Source organism: Micropterus salmoides, unplaced genomic scaffold (assembly GCF_014851395.1).
Source record: "Micropterus salmoides isolate LMB-PRFRI ecotype aquatic unplaced genomic scaffold, ASM1485139v1 Ms_hic_scaffold_12, whole genome shotgun sequence".
In the NCBI taxonomy this organism is placed as follows: domain Eukaryota; kingdom Metazoa; phylum Chordata; class Actinopteri; order Centrarchiformes; family Centrarchidae; genus Micropterus; species Micropterus salmoides.
In genome coordinates this window covers 15,997,286-16,021,072 of record NW_024040263.1, presented here as the reverse complement: position 1 = coordinate 16,021,072, position 23,787 = coordinate 15,997,286, and the positions used below count along the sequence as shown (strand labels likewise).

General features: G+C 40.5%; 1 protein-coding gene across 2 annotated transcripts; it reads right to left on the bottom strand.

Moving 5' to 3' along the window:
• Positions 1-5,830: 5,830 nt before the first annotated feature.
• Positions 5,831-18,876, bottom strand: ldlrb (low density lipoprotein receptor b). Of its 2 annotated transcripts, none has more exons than XM_038713659.1 (18): positions 18,623-18,876; positions 14,211-14,336; positions 13,585-13,707; positions 12,552-12,929; positions 12,074-12,196; positions 11,827-11,946; positions 11,466-11,588; positions 11,151-11,279; positions 10,839-11,010; positions 10,367-10,594; positions 10,114-10,232; positions 9,841-9,980; positions 9,079-9,220; positions 8,822-8,974; positions 8,569-8,739; positions 7,857-7,931; positions 7,536-7,696; positions 5,831-7,427 (listed from the first exon to the last, which is right to left on the bottom strand). In XM_038713659.1, exons 1-18 carry the CDS (start codon positions 18,702-18,704, stop codon positions 7,389-7,391), a joined length of 2,604 nt encoding a protein of 867 aa, XP_038569587.1. In that variant the 5' UTR covers positions 18,705-18,876; the 3' UTR covers positions 5,831-7,388. The 2 variants fall into 2 exon arrangements, with proteins under 2 accessions (XP_038569587.1, XP_038569588.1); XM_038713660.1 differs by having other exon boundaries at positions 8,569-8,736.
• Between the last annotated feature and the right edge of the window lie 4,911 nt (positions 18,877-23,787).

Genomic DNA, 23,787 nt, shown 5'->3' with positions numbered 1-23,787 from the left:
GTTGTCAGCATTTGTTGGTTTTCCAGTCAACTTTAGTATCCACAAATATTTTGGTTTTAAATGTCGAACTTAAAGCCCACGTCAATCTAAAGCTACAGGAAGAGCATTTTTCCTTAATGTAAACACCATCGTTATCAGCTTCTACTGCATGTGTTTGATACTCCCGCATTGATTCATGTGACCCGGATTATGGATCCCTCTATAGTGGCTGACGTGTGGCCCTTTACAAATATGGTAACACTTCAAAGTGAGGAAAGATGAAAAACATCAACATGCATCCCTTTGGAAATGGAGTTCATGTTAGTATTAACTAAGGGTCAGTAACTCAGTCTAACCTGTAACATCACAGCTGGGTTGAAGAGTAGAAGAGATGAAATAATGAAAGTTGACTGACTTTTAATAGTTGCTTAATTGTTTTAGTCAACTTTAAAGCCAAAATGCCAACATTCTCTGGTTCCTGCTTTTCACATGTAAGGATTTGCTGCTTTTAATTGTCAAACATAATTATCTTTGGGTCTGGGACTGAAGGACTTTGTGAAATTATAATGGCAATTTCCAAACATATTCTAGACAAAACAGTTAGTTGATCGTTCAAGAAAATAATCTGCAGATTAATCAATAATGAAAGTTTGCCACAATTGCAGGGGCCAGCATCTGAAGATGATCCACAGTAATTCCAACAGGACTGTTGATATTAAAGAAAAAGGGAGGCCTAGAGCAATCTTCTGTCATACGGGCAAACTCTCTATCTATGCTCCCGGTAATAAAGGTTAACATGAATATGGCCCTTTTTTAACATTATGAATTGGCTGATTAGAATCTAATATTTGTCTGAAGGGAGTATATCTACATCCTGGTCAATTAAACTCTCCCTTTGAATTAATTAAAAAGTATCCCAAATCATCCCCACCCACCTAAAAGCAGTTTTACCTACATCAGGCAGAAAACTGCCCAATCTGGCTACACTATTTCAACGACATGATAACTGCAACTAAACCCACACAAAAGTTCACAGAACTCTGAAATAGAAATCTCTAAAATAGGCCGTATAAAACTCAAGTTGAAATTGTAGGATTGGACTTAGCATTAAGTGTTATGACACCTGTCTGCGCCATAAGATGCCCCCTGTTAGTTCTACTCCTGCAAAAAATGATTGTTATTTTGCTAATATTAATGAATGAGGCACAAAAAACCTCAGTCCATTAAAAAAATCAACCACTTTAAACCACGAACCACATCTCCTAACATCATCGAATCACTAAAATAGATGGCATTTAGTGAGCTCAGTCGAGGTGAACTGGGTTTCTGAAAACATGAACACAACCTTAAATCCATCGTAGATCAATATTATGGTATCCTGGGAAGCTTTAAACTGTTTTCTTTTATCTCCTCAGGGTCAGAGCAGTTGAGCTCAGCATGGCAGCTCAGAGCGAAAGAGATATTAGTGATATTTCCTGTGATATGTGCCTTGATAATCACTGTGAGTGCTAGTTTAGGAATTGATATGAGATGCCCAACAGAGCTGCTCATGGCCTTCACTGCCTTTCACTTATACAGTAGATCCATCCTCAGTTAAGAGTTTATTAAAATAAACAGTTTAAGCTTATCAGTTGTGTCCTTCTGCCTCCTGCAGCCGGAGATGCTGTGGTTTCGGCTTGTTTTGCCCTGAGGTTGGCAGGCAGAGACCTAACAGGCTCTTGTTGTTACATTATCATTAGGACAGTTGGTGCTCTGTTTGGTAACCTGACAGGGGAATATCTATTCTCCATCCCCTCCTTCCCATCCACCTTCCGCTGTCACTTTTTGTGGACACTCCCCTTTGCTTACGAGTCAGTGGTGTGAGATACAACTCCACCCTTTGCCTGCCAGCTGGCCAATAGGAAGACAGTGAACATTATGTAAATAGTCAGGTGAGGAGAGGGTGACAGAGAGCATAGCAGGGGACAGGTGTCAATTGTCACCTGAGTCTCAGGTGTATGTGCCTACTACCTCATGGGTATCGCACAGAATGAAGCTTGTTATGAATAGTAAACTGTCAACAATGATGCCGCTACTGATGGAAACATAAGATTTCTACTTAGATACAATTAGCCACACTAGTGGTTGCAATTACCATTATTTTAACAATGTCAAATATAATCAAAAGTAAACTGGATGCACAAAACTCTTCCTTCATCAAATGTTGCACTGTTGGGCGTGAAGTCAATTACACTGGAATGTGGATACCAGTTTCTGACAGAGGACATACCACAGCTTCCCAGTGCGCTAAGCTGATGGCAGCATGTCCCAGAGCAGGTCATGCCCCTGACGTCAACCCCAGCTCAAACATTCATTAACACTTTATTTAAGTACACATAAAAGAGAACAGTACAAGGACACAAAGTACATTCACAAGATCATGGACCTGTGGCACAATACCAAGCATACAGCAGTTTTCAGGCTTATACGTAATAGTGTTTACTCCATATATAACTGCTACCAATGATAGCAGAGACAGCGCAATATTTTGCAAGCCATTTAGTTCACTTTTTGAGTGAGTATACCCTAAGCTGCCAAATATGAAAAGAAGTAGTTTGCACCTAGAACCCACTTCTGAGGTGGTATTTAGGAGTTGTTGGTATTTAATGGCCTTGGTCATAAAGGCGGGGCGGTGCAGTGGTGCAGTGGTTAGCACTGTCGCCTCACGGTTCTCCCGGCCTTTCTGCGTGGACTTTGCATGTTCTCCCCGTGTTTGCGTGGGTTCTCTCCGGGTGCTCTGGCTTCCTCCCACCATCCAAAGACATGCGGACTAGGTTACTCTAAATTGTCCTTAGGTGGACTGGCAACCTGTCCAGGGTGGGTGTACCTCGCCTTTTGCCCAATGTCAGCTGGGATTGGCTCTAGCCCCCCCGTGACCCTGTATGCAGGATAAGCAGTTGACGATGGATGGTGATAAAGGCTTTCTCTAAGCTAAAGTCAAAGGTGCAGGTTGTTATGCTTACCTTAGTGGTAAGCATAACAAGCATTGTTATGCATAACAGCCATTCAAGATGTGAATGTCACAATGTCCACATTGTTCTTGAGGAATAAATGAGAGACAGTTCGTATCAGCAGAGGGAAGACATCCAAGTTTCTGGCTCCTTCGTATGTGGCTGTTGCCTTGACGGAGGTGAGGGACACAAACCAAACCCCCGAACCAGCAGAGTGGATATCAAGTATTTGGATTTCCTTCTGAATCCAAGGTAGTGGGGCTCTGGCTGCCTGGCCAGTGGGACCTTGCGTCTCCTCAGGTCCAGGAACAGGGAGGATCGAGCCAGCTCACTATCATCCTTGACATCATAATTCAGCAGATCAAGAAGATGGAAATCTGCATGATGGTGTAAATACATGCCATGTTTGGTCCCCCCAGCCCAATTATGCCTCGGGTGCTGTGTGTATTGAGTCACATACACACACAAACACACATCTTGCATATCTAAGCATGGTGTGTCTCAGGCTTATTTATACCTAGAAACCATTGTGTTTCGAAACCAACTGTGTGTCATGAGAGATTTTGAATTAAAGACATTTTTTAATTATTGTCAACTTTCTTTCTTGTATAAAAATGAAATGGACACATTCGAACAGGAATGTTACTCCTTTACATTCAGTTTGGGTCAGAGTAGAGTCTCCAGGGGGAAATATCATCTGGCTGAAAATCCTGGTCCTCTAGTCTGCGTGTCATGCATGCACTCAGCTGAAGCATATACATACATGATTTACAACCTGTTTTTCATATTATTATTATTGCTTAATAACTATTCATGATGACTTTATGTTACTGGTTTCTGAACATTGAACCTCATAAAACCAATACATCTTCCCTTTCTGTGAATAGTGCTGTATCTTGCTGATAAATTACTCGCTATTAATGCTTTACCATGTTTCCTTAGTGACCAACCCAACTGCACTCTGGTGCAATGTGGGCAGACAGAGCACTGCTCATGCTTTTACTTTAGAGACAGGAACCATTATTGGGCATGAATTATGGAGGGTGTTCATTAGATTAGTGAGAGTATGTGTGCTGGTTGTTTGCTTTTATGGGTGCATCAGTCCATCTTGGACAGCACCCTTATATTATCTGACACCTCTCTTTCTTGTATGGCTTGAATTCCACATTAGGGAGGAAATAGGATGAAATGTTAGTCAGGGCTTATGAAAACAGAAATATAAAGGAAACTGTTCATGAAATATTTTCCAAATCTAAAGCCAAGTTAGTTTTAGTAATTTAAAATGACTTAGAGAGAATTACAAAAAACACTAATTAATGTCTTAATTGCAATCGTGAAGTCATTCTGGGTACTTTCCAATGAACAATTTGTAAGAAAATTTTTTAAAGAGTTATAGAGTGTACATTTGTCATTATTGCCGCCAGGCATAAACCTTGAGTGGATCATTGCGTTTGGTCGTGTGTTTGTGTGTGTGCGCCGATGCTTCTGTGCATGTGTGTATCTGTTCGCAGCTAATCTTGCATATTACTGGACATGTGCACATTTATGACTGTATGCTCAAGGACATCTCGTGGTGGCGGTGATTCTGGAAAACCTTCCTTATTGACTGAGCATATCATAAAGCTTTGACTTTTGTCTCACATTGCATTACCTGGCCTTCCCAGCATCCGGCTAGGGTAAAATCAAAGCTTAGATACTGGCCTTTGTCATGGTTTGAAAACAGACATCCATAGAAAAGTTTGGTCTCATCTTGAACCGGAGCATCTGCAGATGAATTCCATAGCTGATATTTTATGATCCACTAAAGTTAGTCACGATACGAGATGAATAAATATACCCATTTTTGGTTCCTTCACTGCCATTTTGACTGCAAGAGAGCAATTGAGTGAATTCAAGTGTTCTTTGTTTGGGACGGGAGAGTGAGGTGTTTTATTTAATTTTATGTGGTGTGTTACAATCATAGACTGTATATGGTTACAACAAAATGTCCCAAATAAATAAAAATGTTTAAATTCAGAAATCTGGATTTATTATCTCATTTAGTTGAACCAACCATGCTCAGATACAATACTATCACACTATCTTGTGCATCTTGGAGAAAACTGAAACTATACAATACAAAAACTCTTTATCAAAAAGGTTGCATACATCTATAAAAGAAATCTTACTCTATACAAAAAACTTCCAGCACTTCCTGTTCCTCACCTACATGCCCACAGACACACTTGGTGGAGATCTGCTCTCTACTGACTGCCCTCTTCTAGTTGCTAGTTGCTTTTGTTTTAGAACCAGAAAAACATATCTGTGGCTTGTGAATGGAAGAGAATAGGAACATTTTGTGTTAATTTAAAGGTCAAGACACTGTGGCTGCTACTAAACTCAGTGCATTTCTGTGGAAACAAAACCAACAGGTGATCCTAGAAGATCATTCAAATGAAAGGGAAACTCATTTGTTTATGTTGTCTTAGGCACAAGAACACAAAATCCCCAGTCATGCAATTACAAATTTGCTCTTTAGACAAAGGCAAAGAAGAAGAACAAGAGTCTGATGGGGATTAGTTAAAGCACTCATCCATTCTGCGTGCTTGTTTTTGTGTTGTAGATGCAGAGTGATAGTTTCCAGGCAACACAAACAGGTTTCATGGACATCAATTGTGCCAAGTCTTAGAATAATTTCCTTTGTCAGTGGAGAGCACTGTAAAACATTAAGTGCTGAAGTCGGTTTATACGGTATCTCATGTTTTAATATAATTTAATCCACTGGCTTGTAATGGGTGAGACAGTGTTTTTTCTCAGATGTCCCTCATTTTAGCTCAGTCATGATACAACATGTTAAACTGATCCTCAATAAAATGAAAGACCAGTTTTGAATTTTTTTATTTTATTTAAAATTGACCAACACAACCAAAAATGAAAAAAAGCAATCTGCATTAACAAGCGGGCTGTTGTGCATCAGTGCATACATACATAAAGGTAGCTGTGACAGAGAACATTATGCTTCGCACACTACTTTATGTGCCTTAATACCACAGTGAAAACAAAAGGTCTGCGTAACAGAAGGCAGAAGCTAAATAAATTGCTTCTGAAAAAGAAACAAACAAAGGTGTAAGGAACAAAGTGAGTTTCTTCAGTATTTTTCTGTAACATATAGCACTGCAATAATGTCCCATACAGGATGTAACACACGCACAAAGGTTTGATTGACCATAAGTTAAATAACAGCTGAACAATGTAAAGGTTAGACAGACTTTGCTGGAACCAAAACAATTCACCTTGGTGGGCGCTATTTATAGTATTACTCTATGTACAGCCAGATGATAACAATGAAAAACCGTCTCTCATTTATTTCCATAAATAAATAAAATAACCTCTTACACATTTACAATATTTCTTGATTCAAATATACAAATGTAGAAAGGCAACACCAGAGTGAACTTAAAGAGTATTTTACAAAATATTTACAGAAACTATTTACATTTGTGTGATAAGTAATCACCTACAATCACATTAACATTAACTATCTTCATTTAAAAAAGAACCATTTCTTCATTTTGGTTGACTTCAGAAAACGCAGCAGCTTTTCATTTACAATGTAAACGATCAGTGATTCTCCACAGTCAAGAGACCTTCTTTTAACATGGGTCCCAAAAGGAAAAAAATAATAATAAGAGTACTGATTTGAATGTGACTTACATTTCAGACATACTATGATGGATGATATTAAAGACAAATGCCTCTGATATGGGAGCCAACAAAACATGCAACACTAAACCCAGGAAAAGAGAAGGCTGCAGTATAATTATGAAGGTCATCACTGCGTGGGGCTAAAGCAATATGGCATCTACCACAGAAACTGCTTTTGAAGGTAGTGGGGTCAGTAAGGCATTTATGTGCATTCAATAAACTTTACTAAACTGCCAGAGTGTGGATGGAAGGCACACACGAGTCTTAAGACAATATAGGTCAGGCTTTTCAAGCTAAAGTTGCAGGACGTGTGACTTGTTTTATGCGTATTTAGATAATCAACATACTGAGGCGATTTGTTGATGACAAAGTAAGCAAATATCTGCATCATGGTAAATAACAGGAAGCTTAGATAGACCATTTTCTTCAAAAGAGTCAAGGCTCTGGGATTAAGAACATCTTCTTATACCATGTATTAGTCCTTCATTTTGAAACCATCTGAATAAATGGCTTCCTGCAGTTATGCTCTATTTTGTTAGTTTTTATTAAAAGTTTTTTCTTCAGACTTGGACGGCACAGTGCTGAGGTCAGAAACATAACCCACAGATGAGCTCACAGGGTGGAGGGAAGAGGCTGACAAGCAGCAGCAGTAGAAAAAAAATGGCCTTCGTTACCTCACGTATGACGATAAATAAAAAACCTTCAAATATAGCTAGTGTCTTCTTCATGTTTGGGTCATGCAACGTCTATGTCGTCCATGCTTAGCATTTGCCTCTGCAAAAAAAAAAGCAAAAAAGCACAGCTGTAAACCTACACACTTTCAGTCCATTATTAGAGACTATACTGAATTAATAATAAAGTGACTTGCTTAAGAAAAGATACCTGAGGATAAACGTAGCCATCAGAGTTGTTCCTGCAGATGTGGAGCTCATCCTCCGTGGTTTTCTGGTACACAGGATTGTCAAAGTGGATGGTGTTGGTGTTCTTCAGGCGCCAGTGTCTCCATAGCAGCACTGCTCCAAAGAGCAGCAGGGACATGACCACTGCAGAGCAAAAGAGGGACTTAAGGTCATTTGAGAAGTAGTGAAAAAATTTGTGCAGATTAAACAGCCCTTTAGATTGCATGTGTGAGTGAATAGGGCAGAGAGCCATGTGGTTGAGTATTCAACAGAGAGCCACAACGAGCTGAAATGTGGAACTTACATATGGGCAAAACGATGTAGAGAGTGACAGGATGGGATGAAGGGGATTCTTCGGGCAGGGCTGCCAGTCTGTTACCTGAAAAAGCAGAGAATGCAATGTTGTCTTCACATAACTCATTAAAGTTAGACCCTTGTCTGTGCAGTAAATACTGTATGTGGCCAGAATTGGTTAACTTAGCTTAGTAACTCCAGGAAGGGACTGCGCCCAGCTAAGAAACTATCACATAACTTCCTTTACATACAGATTAAACAAATTAGATATTGCATGTTCAATTGTGAGCTTTATGAAAGATTTTGTTACCTTTGGACAGAGAGTTTTGCCATTTTCTGTCTTATGCTAAGCTAAGCTAACCGGCTGTAGGCTATAGCTTAATATTTACTGTACAGACATGAGAGTGACATCAAACTTCCCATATAACTCTCAGCAAGACAGTGAAAGTAGTAGTAGTGTAGTAGTAGTGAAAGTAGTCCTCAGGCACAGCTTTGAGCTAAAAGCTAACATTAGCGTGCTAACATACTGATGTCTTGCAGGTACAGTGTTTACAATGGTCACCATCTTAATTTAGTGCTAATATTTGCTGAGCTTCAGCTTCCCTTTTTTCATTGAAATTTGGCCATAGAATAAGGACAACGAAGCACTTTAACATGTCAGAGGTACATTTCACATCAAACACTAAGTCTTTCCAGAAGTTATCTAGAACCCGTTCCTGTACCTTGAACAGTGGCGGCAGGCTCCACTGTGCTCTGTGTGGGCAGGCTAGACAACGTAGTTGTAGGTGCAGCTGTTGTAGTGGTAGGGACAGGCTGCCTGGGCATAGAAGACTTTGGGGGAGCTTTGGGCGGGAGCGTTGCACCAGTTTCAGCAGGGGGTGCAATTGAGGCTGCTGGGGAAAAGAATATAAAGAATTTAAGGGTTACTGTACAAATTTCAGTTTATTTGTAGTGCCATGCGCAGGGGACACCTACCTGTCACACATTTCCTCATGTCAGGTCCCATGGTCATGTTGTCAGGACAAGCGCAGGTGAATTTAGGAGAGTGCTTGGTGATCAGAGGTGCAGGGAGGCACAGAAACTCACAACCTCCATTTATACTGTTACTCTCTCTGCACCAGTTTGTACCTACAAGAGAGATAAGTGTTTACAATAAGCATTAGAAATCATTATGAACAGAGCGGTTGTTTGTTATGATGCTGTAGCTCTTAGATCGAGTGATGTTTCTGTACCGATTGGCTGCTTGAGGCTGTGGTACAGTACGATGTCCTCTGGCTGGTCCAGGTCCATTGCCAGCTTGGTGATGTTCTTTCCTGTCAGGCGGTTTGCACTAAAAACAGCACTGTTGCTCATGTCTGTCCAAAACACTTTCTCCTGTTTAAAAGAGAAATGCAACATAAGTTATACAGTTGGCCAACATTACTTTTATTAATTTATTTATTATTTGGTGAAGTTTCCTCAAACACAAATGGATTAATTATAAAGACTGATTAAGAATTAGCACCACTGATCAAAATTTATATCTTTCTATTAAAGAGTAAATGGAGATGCAATAAAGGAAAATATGATATTTTCATCCTTGCTAGTATAAAATCTATATTTTAATAGTAATATCACCATCAAAACCATCTTCCAACTAATTATAATGCAACAGAATATCTTCTAATACACATGGAATACAACTGTAACTGTAAATTTGATGAAAAGAAACTAATATACAACTGTGTTAAGATTAAGAAACCAAGGAGGAGTATGTCTTATTGTGAGTATTGTGAGGATTATATTTATATTCATACGATATTTATGACAGACCTCCCTTTTCCTTTGAACTCTCACTTGAAGCAGATCGCTCCCATTATGATTATGTTCAAGATTCTGACCACAGTCTTTCATTCAACTACCCATAAATTAATTTTTCTGTGATAATGTGACCCAAACACCTTCAAACTTAAATGACTTTTTTCATCTGGGAAAACAATGACTTCATGACTAACCTCAAACACAGTCAGAGAGACGGGGTGGGAGAGCGTTTCCTCGCTGAAAATGAGACTGTGTCGTGTCCCTCCGTTCACATCGATGCTGGACAGAGTGTGCATCTTGGAGTCCACCCAGTACAGACGCTGATTGACCATGTCTGTCCAGAGAGACACACAAAGACAGATATATATATATATATATTTGACTAGCCATTATAACTGTGTGCTCATTATACAGTTTGAACCAAAGTTAATGGTTTCCATTTAGTTCATCCGTGACGTTCAGCTTACCTAGGGTGATGCCATTTGGCCACATGATGTTATCTGTCACCAGGGCAATGCGATCACCTCCATTCAGCCCACTCTTCTCTATTTTGGCCTCCTCACCCCAATCTGTCCAGTACATGAAGCTAAAGAAAACACAGAAAAACGTGTAAAAACAGAAATCACAAGCCTGAAGACTAGTAACAAAAAGTAAAAAACAGTACATTTCACCAATTCAAGTCTCTGCCACATTGGCTACCTGTCTGAAACTTTCACTTACTTATTTACGGGGTCAATTGTAATGGCTCTTGGCTTCTCCAGGTTTTCTGTGATCAGGGTTTTCCTCTTGCTGCCGTCTGTCGTTGCCACAGAGATGGTCCTCAAAACACTGTCAGTCCAGTAGATGTTGCCATGAATCCAATCCACCGCAATTCCCTCTGGGGCCTCAATCCCACTGCCAATTACTACAGTGTGGTGAGAGGAGTTACCGGCTACATCTATCTTGGAGCTGTCAGGAGGGCAGACAAGGGTGGAGAGTTTCACTTCAGAGACAGATATCGCTGTATCTGCAATCCAGCCTATATAATAGCCTCTCACTCAGCAGAGCAATCTCTATTTATTTTGACTGGCATCTAGTCAAATGTAGTACGAAGGCTTTCTGGTGCAGCACAAACCTAACATCTTACTTGTATCCCTTCTACTAAACCATCCTTGATCAAGAGACACAGGCACAGACCAATAGTCTTTCTAACCTGTAGATTTGTTTCAGAAACAGGTCGGACCAGAAGATCATCTTGTTAGGCATGTCCATGTCCAGAGCTACCGCGTTCTTCAGCCCAGTGATCAGACGGACGTATTCGCTGCGGTCCACTGTAATCTTTCTCACCTCATGTTTGTTGGTGAAGTACAGAGTGGGCACCGTGCCTGGATGACACAGAAGAGAAAATAAGAACATCTTTTTCAGATAGCCCAACAAATCTATTGGTCATCCAATCTGTCAATTGTCAGATGAGGCAGCGACTCTTGAGAGTAAGTACTGAGTATGGCTTTCTTTCAAACACTACCTGATTCAGCCTTGCATGTCTTGCTCGCCGGGTCGATCTCGTAGCCCTTCTCACAGTCACACTTGTAGCTGCCAGGCAAGTTGATGCAGATCTGACTGCAAGTGTCTGGTTCAGTACATTCATCGATGTCTGCAGGAAGAGCGACAGAAGGCCAAGGGGCAAATTGAGAGATAGCAGTTGTCAAATTGGGAACTTTTCTTACAAAGTCAAGTTTTGAATATATGTTTTCCTATTAAAATGTATGTCCATAATCCAAAGCTGGTCACCGCCTACCTCTGAAGACTAAATTTCAAATGTCAGACTCCCTCCACTCACCTGCACAGGTTTTCTTGTCCACGTTGAGCCTGTATCCAGCACGGCAGGAGCAGTTATAGCCGACCTTCAGATCATTGCAGTAATGGGAGCAGCCACCGTTTCTCGTCAAACACTCGTTGTTGTCTGTGGAGACGCAGATACACAGAGCTTTCAAACAGTATTCATGACAACCATTTTCCTAATGGGAGCTCATATCGACACCGAACTCGCTCATTCAAACCACAGACTATCTAGGCCAGTCTGTTCGGCTAGCTGTTCCCAAAAATTTTCCAGGCTATGATGTGGGTACCAAAACCCTGATATACTTCCTAGTCTGATGAGTTTTGGCTGCATGTTGGATGGTAAATTCAGACTCACTCACCACATTCTTTAGGTTCATCCGATGAATCGCTGCAGTCTTTTTGTTTGTCGCACACTTTCTCCATACTGATACACTCCCCGCTGCGACACTTGAAGTTGGTGGGGCCTTCACATACATCAACTGTGGAGTAAGAACAGGGGATTATGAATTTAACTATAATCTGGTAAGCTTTCCAAATACGTTAAGACCTTTGCTTGGGTTTTAAGAATAAAAAAGATTAATAGGATTGAATCTCTGTGACAGTCACCTCTGTGGCAGCCATTCTCATCACTCTCGTCCCTGCAGTCATGCTTTCCGTCACACTGGCGGCTGCCATAGATACAGGTGCCGTCATTACACTGGAACTCATCGGGACGACACATAGGACGACCTAGAAAAAGAAGACAAATGGATGAAAACAAGAAAAAGAGACAGAGAGAGAGGAGACAGAGAAAGAATGAGATGATATAGACTGAGGAGAAAATCATCACTGCCATGATATGATGTGGATCTTGTGTCAATATTGATATTGATACTGAATATGAGCAGGTGGCCCTAGATGGCAACGGGAAAGTATGTATGCTCAAGCATGAATAGGTTTCATCGGCTAGGCTCAGTTTTCTATTAAAGTGAGCACTCAATAAGAGTCGGAGAAGATTTATTTATAGGAAAATAGCTTTACAGAAGAGCAGTTGGATGAATGTAAAAAGCCATGAATAAATAACACTCAAAGAAAGCCAACTCACTGCAGTTGACCTCGTCCGATCCATCTTGACAGTCGAAGCCTCCGTCACACCACCACCTGCTGTGGATACACTGCCCGTTTCCACACTGGAACTCGTGGACTCCACAGGGCACCGCTGTCTTCACAGGATCCTGCCCCTCACAGTTCTGCGGCCACTCGTCAGACCCGTCGGCACAGTCCTCTTCTCCATCGCAGCGCCAAAAGGCCAGCACACACACCGAGTTGTTGCACTGGAAGTAACGAGAGTTGCAGGTGGGTTTGGGGCAAAAAACCTCGTCCGAGCCGTCTGAGCAGTCATTGTCCTTGTCACACACGAAGGTGGTGGATATACACTGGCCATTGGCACATTGAAACTGGCCATCCTTGCATTGTTTGGCCGCTGTGGTGAGGCAGGAGGGGGAGAAGAGAGGAGTTAATGTGACGTTCCGGCTAGAATTGGATCAAACGTAAATTTCCCACCAAATACAACAAAACCGTGAAGTTATTTATTGTTTTAATAACCTTATATTTGCATCTAAATACTAAATTTACAAATATTATCTGGACATCGTGTTTGTTTTTCTTTTGCTGCTACAAGTCTGGTCTAGTCAAGTCCTATCTGCAGACACAAAATTCTTTATTGCATCTCCCTTACCTCCTCACTGTATGTGTAATTATTCGTCTCAATGCACTTTGTAGTAACTATTTATATATGATGTATCATTATCCATGTTGTATAGGAAAGGTTCGTAATATCTAAGGTACTCTAGTCTTTTTAAGGTTACTTAGCTACCTAGCACCTATTACATGCATCTATTTGTTCCTTTTGCTTCCATTTCCCTGTGTGGGATCAATAAAGTCGATATTATCTTATCTTAAACAAACACTGTTCTCCAGGAGGCAAAATCAGGAAGTCACCTTCTGTTAACCAGCAGCTTCATCTGGCACATCTTCCTTTATAAACCTGATTGTTTTTTATTTATTATATTTATTTATTTATTGAGTTTTTATTGTTTCTGATGAAGTATAGCCTGAAATGTAAAATAATAGCTTACTGCAGTTTTTCTCGTCAGCCCCATTTTTACAGTCAGCTTTGCCGTCACAGTGCCATCCTCCTGGTATACACTGGTTCATGGGGGCACCACAGTTGTACTCGGTCTCCAGACAGGTTTTGGTTGCTGAGGACAGAGACAGGAAGTATGACTCAAATGTTTTCATGTATTAACTTTGAGATAAGGCCTGTGACTACAGTTAGAGTAACGTGTAAAACTGAACAATCATTTACTTATGGAAACTACTGCTTTATCATGTGTTTCTGATTCACTGTTCTATTATGAGCTGGTCCAAAGGTAAAGATAATGCTTGATTTATTTCATATCATGTGTTAATATTATTTTAGTTCATATTTATCATTTTGCTAAATCCAGCTCCATAAATGTGCAGTTTTGATGTCTTTCTTGGTCGTATACGATAGTAAATTGAAAATATTTGAGCTCTGGAAAATTATACTTTACATTTTTACTACTTTTATAGACAAAAGGATTCTTAAGAAAATAATTGGCAGCTTAATCAATAGGGAAAATAATCCCTAGTCCACTTCACATGTATTAAAATTTTCAAGCCTTTATTTTCAAGGAAGTCATGGCAATATGACAATGTGATCTGTGATAATATAACATACCGCAAGTTGCAGGCAGTTCATCAGTCCCATCACCACAATCGTCAGTTCCATCACAAGTCCACTTGCTGGTGATGCACCTCCCATTTCCACACTTAAACTGAGTGGAGCTGCATGTGAAGGCTGCATCTGTAAATGATAAAAGTGTGACAAACCACTGACATTATCACCATTCACTTCTCAGTTTACACTTTAGCATCTAGTAGCGCGAGCTTGTGTCAGCACAAAAAAAGATATCCTTGTTAACTGGAAATGACTGACGTTCAGATAACAGACAGTGTGAAAAGCACACCTTTTACTTTTTGCTTAACTCCGAGGATAATGTCAGAATAAGATAACACTGTGTGGTTGACTCATGTCCACAAGATGTGATGTAATAAGACTTTAACAGGAAGTATTTGGACAGAGGAAGCCTTTCCTTTGCAGGAACACAAAAGGAATTTCCTATTTTTCTTTACTCACCCACACACACAAACACAAATCAATTTAACTTTATAAATATACAAATAAGAAATTGATCATAAGAGATAATAAGAGAAAGAAACAAATTAAATATAAAAAAAATGTGTTACATTTGATGTTGCAGCTTTGGAAGGAACCTTCACTTATCAGCCCACTAGATGCTTTTTTGTTTACATACTTCATTAAGTATCATTCTTAAGATTAACTTTCAAAATAATCCTTTCTGTGTGCGCTCAGTAGAAGCAACCATAAATGTTAGGAAAGCAGGTTTAACCCAACTACACACCATGGAACAGGACTTTTTGTCACATAGGTGGCAACATCTTCACTACTCAGCCTGAGGTATTTAAATCCTAAGTGTTGTGACCTTAGATTGACCCCGTCTCATCTTGGGCACGGAGGTCTCGCCCTGAGACGATCACACCTCACTGAACCCGCCATTCAGGGCAAATAAGAGCATCAACATCAAGATGCATGTGAAACCATCACAGGCCATTCACATTCCTGAGCAAGCGTGTGTTCATCCTTCATCACCTCCTGCACTGCCAGCCCCGCCTGTGACCGGGAGGCTGTGGACATGACGAGTATCACTTTAAGACAATAGCATGGGAGGAGTTGAACAATCACACCACCAGTAGCTGATTGGTCCCAGAGTGACATTCCTCATAACACCACAGTGACCCACAGCTAAGGCGGAGATTCTAAATACAAGAAAGTCTGTCAACTCCAGTGTGTAGATGAGCGGTTACAGGGGAAAAAAAGGGACAGTACAGGTCTGACAGATTACGAAAAATAGTATGCTTTCTCAATATAGGACTTGCCACCAAGAGTTGCCTCCCTCCTGTTTTGAAAACGTAGACACAAAAACAGAAGTGAGAAGATGACTGAATCTCTCTCTCTTTTTTTGTTACTCTTGGAAACATTAAATCTATTCAGGTTTCACTGATCAGGGGAAAACCTTTGGCTGATCTTGAGAGGCTCTTCAAATGAACCCCATATGCTTTCAGGGAAACCACGAGCACACGCAAACGTTTCCACACATGGCGGTGAAGGCCAAGCAACTTTCTAAAGCACACACCAGCTGTTCCTGAGGGTTATGACAGTTATGGTTTAATGCAACATTTAAAAGAGTTTCTCAGCAACTCCCACCCACTGTCCCTTCTTGATAACCGTTCATTCATTCCAGTTTAAGGAGAAGACGCAAAAGTAGGTCAAACACTGGCACATCCTGACCTCCAAACATCTAATGTTTTCATTTTCCACTGCTAATCTTCCACAAATGGGTCATGAGACACAGAAATAATGTTCAGCAAGAGGAAGTTTCCTTTCTTTACAGGATGTCTTCAGTGAAAAGTTCTGGTTGAGTTTGGCTAATAAAGAAGATATTAGTTTTTCACTGTTTTGTCCTGACACTACTTAGCTACTTAGTAATTCCATGTAGCACTTTAATTGTGTTGTTGAGCACTATAGCTACATGGAAAATTCCACCGGTTCACCTATGCCTCAATATAATTTCCAAAGTTCAAAAACTATATCATGTGAACAGGGGAAGACACTACGTACTGTTGACATTTACACCTTCAGCCAGAATACAAGCAAAACTCAGGTAAAAACTAAAGTTGTTTTGAAGACAGTGTGGGCACCAGCTCCTTCTACAGAGAAACTGCACCGTGCAGATGCTATTAATACCCACACTGTGAACCTGGCAACCAGCCCAGTCATAACACTACCATGTAAGGCCATTCAAGTGCTACCTCAAACACACACCAGACTGCTACGATTCACTTCAAAATGTATGAAACGAATACTCGTTTGACAGAAGAAAATGGCTGAATGAATGGCATATACTCTGGAGAGGTTGGACGAGTTGTCGTCACAATGCTGCATGACTACAATCCTCCTTTGTGACCAGATGTGACTTTGTCCACTAACAATGCATCTTGTCATGGCACATGCATGCAGTACACACACACACGCACACACACGCCAAAAACCTTCACAAAGAGGTATGTTTATTGACTCAAACGTACAGCCAGCAGTTAATGGACCAGGATGAATGGGCTTCAAGAGGACCAACAATCTTCTGCTTTGGATCTGGGTTTGTACTTAAGTAATCTGTGGTAATACATTAATACTGCTGTACAGTAGTGTGGCCAAATTAAGTTTTTCCACATGCCAAGAAACTTGACTTCAATTTTAAGACTTGATAATAAGGTCAGACAGATCAAACTGCTCTTTCCTCTGCAGCTTTCACCTGATGTCACTATTATACTCCTGCAGCAGGTATATGTTGACTAAGAGAGACTTGGGGGAATTCATTGATGGCAGAAGTATTTCTAAATGATTGATAGATTTTACTCCACAGTGCTGTCTATGTCACTGCAGTCTAAAAATTTAGTCTTCCATGTTTTGTTGACTCCTCTTTACTACAGTGTCTGGAGGTACCTCATTTCAGGAGCATGCTAAACACAAAATGTAATACATTACATTAAACAAACCAGAGCCAAAGAGAAAGAGGGCACATGTGAATAAACACACCAGCATGTCTGATGACTTGAAGTGAGCGCCAAGAAGCAGGAAATAAAACTGAAGTTTTAATCTGTAAAGCTCGTGGAGTAGAGTTGAGATTTTGGGGGGGATTACTGGAGCAGCTGGCAGAATGGGGTTGAAGCCTAATTCTCAGCACATTGTTGACCTTTCAGGGCATCAGGTTCACCACTTCACCAATCATGTTATTTGTATGAAAATATATGCCACATTATAATAATCATTGTGGCCAAACACGCTCTGTCTTTGGCTCCAGAATCTGAATGGTGATGATGTAAGACTCAACTTTTATAGGTTTGTTTTATCAAGAATTGTTCAATATAACATCAACTAATAAAGTTAGTGCCCGTCTACTAAGTAAAAATACTACATATGCATAACTCACCATGTCTTACTTAGGCCCATATGTTAAAGTCTATAATTTACTGTATTTATTTCAAAGAAGCTAAAATGCTGAATATCTTTTTTTCCCTTCAGCTTTCTGTCTCAATTTGATATTTTCTCTCTTTAACATTGTTGTCCACTTAATTCTGCTTGTTTTTATTTGGTCTTGTGTCTCTTTCATCCCCTTCCAGTAAAACACTTCACACCAGCAAACATCCAGTAAAACACAAACACTTAATTTCTGTTTTCAAAAAGTACTATACAGTTTGCTTGCTTGCTTAATAGGCTAAACCTACTTTTCTTCTTGCATCTTGTAAGAGGGCTGGAGACCTCTATGTGCAATATGACAATATTCATTCATTCATTTACTCCATGTAAGTAAAAACCCTTCAAATCTTTTTTCTCTGGCATGAGGTGTAAGAGAAATTTTCCTGCATCATCTTCTGCCAGCGTGTAACAGAGAGGTGGGTAGGGTTGCAAACCCTCCCGCGATGACAACCGTCTGTTTCCGCATCTGTTCCGCAGACGAGAAATTTGAAACCGGAAACATGGACGAACGCCATTGGCTGTTCGACTGCATTCTAGAGCTAAACAAACCAATCGAAAGGCGGTGCGTAAATTTCATTCGTAGATATCGAAATTGTAAACCACACGGTGTTGTTATCACAAATATATTTATCATCGATGTCCTTACCGTAGTTATTACAATTATTGAATTTACAGGTTCATTTAAAGTCGAATTCAGAATGAACCAAATGTTTCTCATCTTAAAGTAACGTTACCGGACATGTTCACCGCACCAGATCATTGAAAAATGAAAATTTCTAATATATATATAATAACCCCCAAAAACACAAATGATGCGAAAACAAATGCATAATTATACGTATATATATTGGTTCACGGGATATTCTGGATATTTATATGCGCAGCTACAATAACTCAGCCTCGCCAACTTCGACCCATTGGAGCATCCCTATGTGGGCCGAGAAAGGTACTTGCCATGAAATTACATTTCTTACCTGCTTGAGGAGGAAAATGAATCAGCATCAGCAGACACCAACATGCGCACAGTCCGGTGAGTCCCCCCCACATCCCAAACATGTCCTGTCCTCCTTATTTGTCCTTATTTGACAGCAAAAGAAGAGTCTTCCAGCTGTGCGTAAAATGTCTCTGGTTCAGGCGCAAGGCGCAGACAGCAGAGTCACTTAACGGCTGTGCGTAAAAGGCGAGTGTCAACAAAATATTCAGGGGTCCGAGTAACATCTGACGAGTTTCTATGAGGCTGACAGGAGGGCGGTGCTAGAGCAGTGGTGTGATGTTTAAACTGGACGTGGGTACCGCCGGGGGGAGGAGCCACAGTCTTGCTGTATCACTGAGGGTGTGTGTTTGTCTGTATGTGTGCGAGTCCTTCCATCACACCTCCATCCGCCCATCTCATCCTCCCAAACCGGTGTGTTTGGGTCAGTGGTTAAGGTTAGGATTAGGCAAGTAGTGGTTTTAGTTAGGTAAGTCTCCAGGAATGTCCCTAAAAGTGACATAAGTAAACCTGTGTGTGTGTGTGTGTGTGTGTGTGTCTGAGAGAGAGAGAGAGAGAGAGAGAGAGAGAGAGAGAGAGAGAGAAGGACGGAAAATGAATGAAAGGAAGTGAAAAACCTGACAATTAATGAAGCCACCTGACATCATTTACTGACATTAAGACAAATAGCCCAATAGCTTCCAAATAAGTGATGCGAGACAAAATGTACAGTCCTCATTTTTTGTAAATATATACTCCAAAGCTTATCTGAAACATGATGCCTCTGCAGTTTCCATCCATCCATCATCAACTGCTTATCCTGCATACAGGGTCGCTGGAGCCACTCCCAACTGACATCAGGCGACAGGCGGGTTACACCCTGGACAGGTTGACAGTCCATCGCAGGGCCACACATAGACAAACAACCACTCACATTCACACCTAAGGACAATTTTAGAGACACCAATTAACCTAGCCTGCATGTCTTTGGATGGTGGGAGGAAGCCGGAGCACACGGAGAGAACCCACGCAGACATGGGTTCAAACCAACGACCTTCTTGCTGTGAGGCGACAGTGCTAACCACTGCACCACCCTGCCGCCGCCTCTGCAGTTTGAGTTACAGAAATCAGGTGGATATCTAAATTATAATATTTTTAGTGTTTTAATCTTATGATGTCCCATTATCCGAGCATGGAAACATTGCCCAGAGAAACAAAACTTGCAATAAAAAATAGTGAAACTCTTTTGCTTGACCACTCCTTCTTAAATAAGAGAGGTCAAATTGTCAGCAGCTCTTTTCACTGGAATGTGAAACAGTCCGATCTACTAATCTGAAATGCTTTTCTGGATATTTCAGGGATTCACTGACTTTCCTCAACAATCAGACAGTTTTACATGAATAGCTCAGTTTGGATCACAATAAAAAAAAAATAGTGGGGTGTTTCACACAGACTGGAATAGCAGTGACACCTCAGTGTTGAATGGATCGATGGTCTTTGTGATCACGGTCTGTGATATGGGGAGAGTTTTGGTTTGGAAGACATGGTCATGGTAATATTTATGAGGTGAATCGGACAGAGAAGCTTTTTCTATGAGGGGGTCCTGTGTGTGTGTGTGTTTGTGTGTACAGAGAGAGGGAGGGCCTTTCCCGGCTCCTGTTAGCAGGGGACGAGCTGTGGGAGGTATTTCTGGAATGTTGTAATAGCGGCTGGATTACATATTCTGCTACACACACAGAGAAGCATGCTGACAGTGCTGTGTGTGTGTGTGTGTGTGTGTGTATGTGTGTGTGTGTGCGAGTGTTTGCCCAGTAAATTTCTAAACAAAGCACACACGATACGAAGTAACAAGTGAGTCACATGTGAGTCATTCAGATATGCCCCTCTATACTTGTTTCATACCTGTGCCTGGGTTGTCCTGTTCTTTACATTGTATTATTGATTAAAAAAATATATATGAGAAACTTACAGTACAAGTTCTGTACATTTTTCATCATTCTACATTTTCATACATTTAATTTTGACTTGTAATATCAGGAAAAGCACAGGTGATACAAGTGACGATGGCTCTGTTCTATTCAAGGTTCCCAGTAAGACATGTATTCGGTACACTGCCTACCACATACTACCAGTGACCGCAATATGCGGTACGTACCACACTGTGCATACTGCTTTATAGTATACAGTATGAAACTGTTAAATCGATTTATTTTGCAGTACACCAGGCAAGGGTAAGCTGGTTTCAGGTTCTGTAGATTCAAGTAAACTATAGCAGGAATATAAATGTAAGCACCACTTCTAACATTTTTCATTGTTGAATGTCTTCTGTGAAAAAGACCTGTTAAAGTATTATTTCTTAGCAGACGCAATGTGTGTATTTTTTATCGCCCACAAATCCTATTCTTTTAGAAAATACTGCATAAATGTAAAATATAGCTTAGCTTAGCCTAACTACTTTAGCTTAGTTGGTAAAAATTTTTCATCTTGATCTTAGTATTGTGCACGCGTAAATTGCTGCATGTGGGACAACTTTCACTTATCCAACAGCATTTTGTTCCAATAATCAGTAGCTTTCTGAAATTGAGCCAAAATATCTGATCGCTCCTATCTATAGTCTTGATCAGTAAGTGCACACTGCATTGTGCAGTTTTACCTCATTTTTATCCATTATTATTACACTTACAATTTCAAATTGGAATATGAGAATACAGTGAATACAACGGTCTGGTACCAGTCTTACAGATTCCTCTTCCTCAAACATTCCTCACTGGGAGCGGAGAGTCAGCAGTGCAGAAAATATGAAGAATTATTTGAGGACTACATCCATGTTGGTCTCTACAAATCCATACAAGCATAAATGGAGGCCTTCATAGAGCCTTATTATCAAGAGTTCTTATCATACACTTGAACTCAACACTTGCCTCTACAAACAGACTCGGTGAGATACACTACTTTATCAAAAACTGACTGTGTGCACAGTATGTGTATGTGTATGTAAGTCATGTCCAGTGTCTCAGGGACAAAAGATTTGGTAAGTCTACACACGCACACACACTGAGAGGCCTGAAGGACAGTTGTGATGATAGTGACAGCAATGGTAGCTACACTCTCACAGGCACTGATAGTTAAGTTAAAGCCAACACGTCAGAAATGGATGCAACACACAAACACTGAGCATGAGTGTCTCTATGAGTAGTCATTCGGGCCTTTTTATGTATACGTCTATAGAGATGTATGTCAAAGTGTGTGCATCATGGATCATAAAATCTTATTTAAAAATCATAGAAACTTGTTGTCAATTAAACCCTGCCTACAAATGCAGCGTAGGTATAACTAAAGTTTTAAAGTTGTGGTATGCAGATTTATAGCTGAAACACAAAGATATAAGTGTCATTATTAAGCTATTAAAGGGAACTCTGTCCATGGACTTATCCACTTTGCGAGTGATAAATTTGATACTGGATATATTTGAATGAATGTTCCTCCTTTTCATTCAGTTTGGGTCATCACAGTAGAGCTTTAAGAAAAATACCAGGTATCTGTGAATATGTGATATGTGTATTACGGTGCAATCAACTCCTGAGTAGTTTTAGCAAAAGTCTTCCTAGAAAGATTTCCTAGAAATCAGGAAACCTGGTCCGTCCCCCTCCCCTTACTCTATGTATAGAGCAACTACTTCGACCAGCAACACAGACCTCACTGTCAAAGGTTGTTCAAAACACAACATATTTCTCTATGTGCCTGCGTACCTGCATACAAAATAAACAAATATGAGGTGTATAGTGAGGTTCTTTATATCATCTGGATAAAGAGTTTGAGTACTCATTTAGACCTTGCTGAGAGTCAAGGTGTGGTGGTAGAGGGGTTGATTTTATATTTCATGTTGTGAAAAGGTTGTCCAGCTACATGGAGCAGTGGTGCAATGGCCTGTGTTTGTATGAGGCCTCCTTCTAGTGATCACCTATAGACATTACATCTTACAGATTTAAAACTGGGGTAGGCAACATTGGAGAATCTTTGAGACAGCTAAGTTTTGTAAGTATCTAACCAAAAACAAATCTCACCCCCTCCCTTCAGGAAGACAGATAGGCCAGCCAATCATTTCTTGTGGTTACTGCAGTCCTGCAACAGCGACAGATACCAGATTGTTTTCACTTTTGTGTCAGTTTGTGTCACCATCTGTGAAAGTTCTCAGTCATCCTGGTCATAGTTATCCAACGAAGGTTGAGGTCAAGGGCAACTGGACTTGGTTGAAGATACTAGAAGACGTTTCGTCGACTCACCGATGTCATTTGTCAACAAAGAAAAGCAGCTAATTGTCACTATCAAATAGTTGCTGATTAATTTCCGGTCAGCTGTCTGAATAATTTATCGATTATTTCATTTCAGCACAAACGAAAACATTCACTTTTACTATGATTTATTGTTACGTTTTGAGTTCCAGCGACAATGACACAACACAACACAGACAGATCCCAGTAGTTTAGTGGGGAAAATGTTAATGCTTTGGTTGCATGTTCTTCTCTCTAGTTGCCTACCATAATGAAAAAAGTACAGTACTGAAACCTGCGAGCTGTACACACGTGCATTGACATTTTACTCAAAATACTCTATACAGTATATCCAACACCATACAGCCATGAGGCATTCACAAGCAGAGAGGAGCCGCTGTCCCTCTGGTCCTTTGTCTTGAAATCAAAAACATAAAAAGTGCCAAAGTACATCAAACAGTTCTGAAATCCTAAAATCACCACACAACAACTGGAGGAGAAGCAATTAGAAGTTACAGTACTCATTCATGAATTACGGACCTCATAATTCTTTAAGTCTACAATCAACAGTTAAGTGCTTATACTTGGAAGTGTAACAGGAAAGCAGCAGCAAGGTGGAGCAGGTTGTTTTTATACTGTACCATGTACACAACACTGGGAGAGTGACCTGGACTCCATTAAACCTCAGTCAAATAACTGTAGTTTGTTGCTAAATAGCAGAGAGAAGTCTGGAAAACACCCCACACCCACAGCAGGCTGGATTTCCAACTGAAACAGTGAGCCCCGGTCACAAATATGTGATGTATACACACTTCGGTAATCACAGTGGCTCCAGTGTGGCTGAGTGCTGTTACAACACATCGCCACAGCGAAGCAGAGGTGAAACATCCGGTTTGTT